A 7,574-nucleotide genomic window follows, 5' to 3' on the forward strand; every position below is an offset into this window, starting at 1 on the left:
CAAACTTGAAGTTGTGAGAATAGTACAAAGAACACTAAATACCCCCTCCCTAGCATCCAGCTTCCTTGGTTGTTAGCATTTTTCCATACTTGCCTTAGTCTCTCCCTAATTTATACAGAGAGATAGATTACATAGATAGATACACATTTTTCCATACTTGCCTTAGTCTCTCTCTCATTTATACAGAGAGATAGATTACATAGATAGATGCACATTTTTCCATACTTGCCTTAGTCTCTCTCTAATTTATATAGATAGAGAGACACAGTTTTTTTCCTAAACCAGTTAAGTTGCAGGCGTGATGCCCCATTACCTTTAATACATCAGTTTGTATTTCCTAAAAAGAGATGCTTTCCCACATACCACAGTGCATTTGTCAGATTAACATAGATAAAATTCTACCTTCTAATCTATAGACCCAACTCAGATTTTGCCATTGTCCCCAGTAATGTCCAATATAGATTCAGGAGCTAATCCAGGATCAGACATTGAATTTAGTTGTGTTTCTTTAGTCTCCTTCAATCTGGAATAATTCCTCAATCTTTATCTTTTATTTTATAATTACATTTTTTAAGAGTACAGGCCAGTTCTTTGTAGAATGGTGGATTTGGGTTTGTCTCATTTTCCTCAGGTTATTATTATTTTTGGTCAGGAATACCAGAGACTTGATATTGTTTTCTCCTTGTGTCAGACCAGGAGACACAACATCAGTTTGTCCTTTACGGGTGCCTTTGTCACACGGTCAAGATGATGCCTGCTACGTTTTCCCACTTGAGACACTTAAGACTATGTAAAGGTCAAAGCATAGATTTTAGTATTTGTGAGATGCTTTAATTTAGAAATAACTAATTTAGAATTGATCATTTGAGTAGTTACTAAATGAAAAAGTCTGCTGTGATATAAGTAGAAGTTGATAATTTCCTAATGATTAGCGTATTATAAGCATCAGTTTATTTAAACATGCTTGCTTATACATAACACAAAATATATGTCCTGCAGATAAGCCATAACAGATACAGTTCTAGTTCTAGTTTTAAAATGCTATTTGAAAATGCTTGAAATTTACCATCAGTATTAATGACCTAAATAACTTTCTATCTTAATGACTTCTGTAAATATTATACTGAAGACTAGGTAGAATGCCATTTGAAATTTTAAATTGAGAAGGATCTGAGAAATCAGTTAGTCCTTTGATCTAATTTGTTTGTATTTAATTCTACCTTATTTTATAGACTAGCAAACTAAAAATTTAGAGGAAATTGGTGATTTATACAGTTAGGTATTACTTGAAATGGCACAGGTTACCATTAATTGAAATCTATTAAAATGTAGAAATATGTTTGCTTATAGAGAATTCTTGTTTGTAAAACCCTGATAGCAAGAGTTTAAGTTGCTGGAACGATGGCAAGTAGGTGAGGTTTACATTGATGAACTCCCACTCCTGGCACCCCCAACAAACTTACAGACTTTACCATTTGAGCACTGAACTCTTTCCCATTCAACTGGCTTCTTAATAAATTGCTGCAGACAAACATTAGCAATAAGCAGGTGAAAACTGGCATACTAGTTGGAACACATTTGCTGGACTTTTTTATATAATGTTGTGTACTCAGATTTAAATCTTTGCTAAATATCGAGAGGGTCAGTTTTGTTCAAGACAGTTGGCACTTAATGTGTAAAAGCTGGACTGTAAACCGGTTAATTTTGTCACCAAAACCATGATGTGGCCTCGTCAGAGGTTTGCAGAATGAACATTTAATCCATATTATTCTTATGTAGAGGTTCAGTATTTGTTTTATAGTTACCTAATAAAGCTGAAATAATTTGGATGAGTTTTTCATTAACAGAAGTCTTCATGACTTCTTAACCATTTATTGGTTACCTTTCAGAACAAAAGAGATGAACACTTATTGAAAAAGAGAAATGTTCCCCAAGAAGAAAGTTTAGAAGATTCAGATGTTGATGCTGATTTTAAAGCAGTAAGTGACCTTGTTCTTATATAGTGTCTTTAAAATAATTTTTATAATAACCAGGAAGACTTTATTTTTAATGTAAGACCAATTTTACAATGATAATTAAGGTATATTAATTCTAGTTTTAACAGATAGACTATTTAATGAATTGTAATTTTGCTAATAAACTTTTTGCTGAACTATCTTCTTTTCTTTTTAAGCAAAACGTAACACTAGAAGCTATATTGCAGGTATGTTATTAATTTAATATTCTCATTTTAAAGTGTTTCGATTTTTTTTTTTTTACATTTCTGAAATTTACATTTGGTGTTGCAGAATGCCACAAGTGATAACCCAGTGGTCCAGTTGAGTGCTGTCCAGGCTGCAAGGTAAATGCTAATTTGTCCTCAGGAAAAGTATGTCATCTCTAGGGTGTCTTAGCTGATAGTCTAAACGTAGTACATTGTTACTTCTGTTCATAGTTTGAAAATTATAGCAGTTAATTTCTTATCTTTCTGTTTCTAGAAAGCTATTATCCAGTGACAGAAACCCACCAATTGATGACCTAATAAAATCTGGGATCTTACCAATTCTAGTCAAATGTCTAGAAAGGGACGATAAGTAAGTATAAGTGTGATACCCTGTTCACTTTTTTTCAGTTAACTTAAAATTTAGGATCGTTGTTTAACCAATAGCTTCAATTTGGTTTTGTATTTATTATGTCTTTAATTCTCATGTATTTTTATTGTTATTTTTTCATTCTATACTTGCAGACCGCCGTTGCTTTCTTTTTCAGTTTATGAAGTATGTATATTTCTAGGAAAATTTTAGCTCTTGTTTATTGCCTATTCTAACTTATCCTAAATATTTATTACTTTTATTCGTTAGTTTCTTTCATTAGTAGTATTTTAAAATAACCCAAATAGTATTTGAGTCACCCTTTGCTTATGAGTCTATATATAGATTAGCCTCATGACTGAGTCAACATGAACGGTTTCCAAAATTCAGTGCCTCTTTCTTAACCTGGGAGTATTCCAGCTGATCCACTGATCTGCTAAAGTTCTGTTAACTTCAGCCGTGGTTCGTTGTCTAACATCTTGCTTTTCATTTTTGGTAAAATTAAAATATAAATAAAGGAGCAAGGTTATACTTATCCAGAAGAGAAGGGGGGAAACACCACTTGGTATCTCTTGTAATACTGGCTGCATTTCCATTTAGTGCTGTTATCTTAAACGTCATCATTTAAATTAACTGGGTAGAATGTAAGTTTGAATTCCAAAACACTTTAAAACAAAGTTTTTGCATTTAAGAGCATTTAGATGGAAACTTGGATGTTTTACCAAACACTGTCTGAGGAATTTTCAGTTGACTAGATAAGAATAGTGGTATATAAATGTTCCCACAGAAGAGTTCCTTAGTATTTAATACTTCCTTCACTTCTATTGTGTACCACAACCTACCCTCTCCCAAAGGTCCTTAATACTTTTTTTATACTATCGTGTATATTTTCGGTGACAAGGATTATTTAAGTAAAGTAAGTTTTATTTCACCCTTTTAAAAAATAAATTCTCTCCTACTTCCACCTTTAGGGACCTTTTTGTTCATGGTCCACTTCTCTTTTTTCTTTACTTTCTAGCCTTTGGCAAAGACTCATTTGTGTGGTGTGCCTATGAAACATAACATATATAAAGAAAACTATGTTGAAATATATATAATTTAATGAACAATTATAAAACAGCAAAATAGAAAATTGTCAGTGGTTTGAATTTGACTTTAAGAATTTGTTATGGGAAATTGTGTTGTAGTGTAAAAGAGAGACTTTGGAGCTAAGTAAACCCTGATTTAAATCCAGAATTTGCCAATGACCAAAACACAAGTGGCTTTGGATAAGTCAGGTAATCTCTCTGAGCCTCAGATACCTTATTTATAAAAATTAGGTGGTCGTAAGGAGTGGAGATAATATATATATACAGAACTTTAGACAATATCAAGGTTATAATAAGTGTTCATTTACCATTTATTTATCGCACTCATTTTTTCTGTACCTCTATTTTCTTTGTTCATACGACCTCTTGGAAGACTTACCTTGGTTTTGTAATTTTATTTTTCACATCTTTCCAGTTTCTCATTTAAGGCCCCATTTCTAGTATTTGCCAAACCATCTAGACCAGCTTAATAACCCTTTCTCCTTTAAATCTGGGACAGTATACAGTGTCTGTCATCTTGGATCTTACTGTTCTTTTACTTCTCCCCTGCCTCTAATAGCCTCGTATCCCCTATTTTCTACCAAAATTCATCATGCGTTTCCTATTTGCTGCTCCATCTTTTCCTCTATTCTACCCTTTAAACCTGTAGAGTATATTTTCCAGCTTCGCTGCTTGCTCTGTCTCTCACATTCATTCTCCTTGACACCTTTTCCTTCTTGGATCCCTTTAACCTTTTGATAGTAACATCCTAGCTCTCTTTTTCCTGATTTCCTAACCTTTGGTTCGCCTTAGTTTTTGCTTACCACTACCCTCTCCCACCTTGATACTCTATTTAAGGGAATTTATATTCTTTCAGCTATCTATCCGGTCTTAATGTAGATAGTTTTGCATATGTTTTAACAGGAACATCAGCCTTTAACTTTTTTTATCCATTCTGCATATTATTGTCTCCAATATTATTTTCTTTACTCCCCTTTTCAAAAACTTTCAGCAGCACCCAATTATTTCTATGTATATAGAGTAAATTCCAAATTCTATAGCCTGGGATTTGATGCACGCTCCCCCCTACCTTCCAATTTCATCCTTTGTTATATTTTTGCATCTGTCCTTGGCTTCCGTCTCTTGATCTATTCCTTGTTATGCATGCACATCATGATCACTCCACCTATGATAGCCTTTATTTCTACTTCCAGCTGTCAGTGTCTTCCTTTTTCTAGTCATCTTTCAAAAACTAGTTCAATTTGCACTTTCTTTGTGAAGTCTTCTATCACTGTTCCAAATTATAATGATCTCATCCTTTCAGTAAAGTTACGCAGCCTTATAATATCTCCAGTATGAAAAGCAGATGGTATAGTGGAGTCAGAGGGGGTTTTGATTGTAAGACCAGTCTAGAGGCTGTGGCAGTAATTCATGTGGGGTGATGAGGGCCTAAACTTGCACAGTGCTGTTACAGGTGATGATACAAATGGAGGAAATATTTAGGAGGTAAAATTGACATGACTTACTAATTAGATGTGGTGTCTGTGAGAGAGGAGAGGAAAATAATGGCTGGCTGAATGTTACAATTACCGATAGAGAGAAGGAAGCAAGTTTATATTGACTGAGCCCTGGTGGCACAGTGGTAAAGAGCTCGGCTGCTAACCAAAAGGTCAGCAGTTCGAATCCACCAGCTGTTCTTGGAAGCCCTGTGAGGCAGTTCTGTTCTGTCCTGAAGGGTCACTGTGAGTCGGAGTCGACTCAATGGTGACAAGTTCGGTTTTGATTTTTTTTTAAATGTTACAACTACCAATGGAGATAAAGAAGCAAGTTTATGGTGACTGAAGGCTTTGGGAGCTGACGAGCTATTCAAGTGGAAATATCTAATAGGCATTGGCTATAACAAGGCAAGATTCAAGGACAAGGTAAAGAATAGCCATGTAGATCTGAGGTTCATTAATCTAAATGGTAATTTTTTGTTGTTTTTTTCAGTCCTTCATTACAGTTTGAAGCTGCCTGGGCACTAACTAACATAGCGTCAGGAACATCTGCACAGACTCAAGCTGTTGTACAGTCTAGTAAGTACATTAACGCCCTTACTCTCAGGATTTTTTTTCTTTTTTTAAACAATGGCAAGGAAATGGAGTTTTGTAGCAAAGACTGAATTTTAGCTTGTAACATTTTTAAACTGGTGAATTTTATGAGTTACTTTTTGATAATTGGTATCTTTCCCATAGGTATCACTGATCTGTTATTAAATAATTTTAGTTGTGATTATTAAAAAGTGAATAGAATTTTATCTTTTGGGGTAGAGACCATTTCCTAATAACTAGGCTTAAAAATTTCTGTTTCTGATACCTCCAAGGTACAGAGTGGCTTATGTCTTTTAGCTTGTAACATATATATTTTTAAAATTTTGCTTACCTCAAGACTGGGCTCACTATTATTGGTGTGTTGACCCAAACTGACAAAAGCTATTTGAAATGAACTAGGTATCATCTAGATGTGACTGAGTACATTGTCTCTTATTTTGTGGGACACTTAGCTGACTTCAGATGGGAGTTAAGATGATTTTAAGTAGTATATGATATAATAGTAAGTTACATTAAATCATGTAGTGAGAATACTGTTCCCTTTTAGTTCTCTTTTAGGTATTTCAATAATATCATGGAGAAAGCTTCCAGTTAGGTGTTAGTTGTAACAGAAAGGAAACAGGCCTTAGACTAGGGCTTTCAGTAGAGACTAGTAGGTACAGTTTAATAGCAATGTTTTGTTTTCGTTGTTTTTTTTTTTTTATTATCTGCTATTTGTGGTAAGTAATATTGGTCTTCTGTTTACAAAAGTGATAAATAAAAGTAGTTAAAAATGTCACTTGGAACCCTCATACATTGCTGGTGGGAATGTAAAATGGTCCAGCTGCTTTGGAAAAGTTTCTCAAAAGGTTAAACATAGAGTTTTCATATGACCCAGCAGTTCTTCTCTTAGGTATATACCTAAGAGAAAAGAAAACATATGTCCATATGAAGACTTGTACACAAATGTACATGAATATTCGTAGTACTATTTGTAATAGCCAAAAAATGGAAATAATGCAAATGTCCTTTAGTTGATGTGTGAATAAATAAAATATTGTATATTCATACAATGTAATACTGTTCGACAATGAAAAGGAATGATTTACACAGGTGAATTTTATGGTATGTAAATGATATCTCAACAGAGCTGTTAAAAGTGAATCATTATGAAAATATTAAGCAAGTAATGCACAGATATAGCAAAAAATCTTGGAGGTAGTACACTTTTGATTGAAACTTAAGGCCTAACTTATGCTTAGTTTCCTAGCAGGAAGTGGGTGTGAGAGCCATGTTTTAGGATTTGGGGAGGTGGTTAATATTTATGTTATGTAAAGTGAAAGGACAGTCTAATCTGCAGCTGACCACGGGGACAATGCAGGACTGGGCAGTGTTTCATTCCGTAGCGGATGGGATTGCCGTGAGTCGGGCTGACTCGATAGCATCTAACAACAAGTGTAAGGACTATATGATAAATTATTTTAAAATATAAAGTAGACCTCATATGGGATTAGTCAATTTTTTTGGTTAATCCCATATCAGGGATTGAGATTACATTGACTAAGTATTACATTTTGAGGTTACGTGTTGCTCTTTTTTTATGCATTATAGCAAAGATTTCATGCTGTATTTTCTTTTAGTTAATGATGTAATAGCAACCTGTAGGTATTGTCAGTTGGTGTGTACTGGAATGTTAGTAGAAGAAAATACTGAAATAGATTGTTTTTAAGGTAAAAGTATTTGCTACATTTATTAATTCAGTTAGCTATAATTGAGCAACTACAGCATGCCAGACTACGTATTTTATCAACTTATTTAGGTTGAAACCTATATAAACTCTTCAACATTTTACCACTATAAATATTATT

General features: G+C 33.8%; 1 protein-coding gene across 3 annotated transcripts in view; it reads left to right on the top strand.

Annotated features, from left to right (window-relative positions):
* KPNA3 (karyopherin subunit alpha 3) overlaps window positions 1–7,574 on the top strand; it is a 98,432-nt gene that overhangs the window by 59,929 nt on the left and 30,929 nt on the right. For all 3 annotated transcript variants that reach the window (XM_004376570.1, XM_023731532.1, XM_023731533.1), the window contains exons 3-7: window positions 1,890–1,979; window positions 2,174–2,203; window positions 2,289–2,341; window positions 2,478–2,573; window positions 5,627–5,712. In XM_004376570.1, coding sequence (XP_004376627.1) covers window positions 1,890–1,979; window positions 2,174–2,203; window positions 2,289–2,341; window positions 2,478–2,573; window positions 5,627–5,712 — 355 coding nt within the window. The remainder of the gene's footprint in view (window positions 1–1,889; window positions 1,980–2,173; window positions 2,204–2,288; window positions 2,342–2,477; window positions 2,574–5,626; window positions 5,713–7,574) is intronic.

The sequence above is a fragment of the Trichechus manatus genome, unplaced genomic scaffold, assembly GCF_000243295.1.
Source record: "Trichechus manatus latirostris isolate Lorelei unplaced genomic scaffold, TriManLat1.0 scaffold00044, whole genome shotgun sequence".
In the NCBI taxonomy this organism is placed as follows: domain Eukaryota; kingdom Metazoa; phylum Chordata; class Mammalia; order Sirenia; family Trichechidae; genus Trichechus; species Trichechus manatus.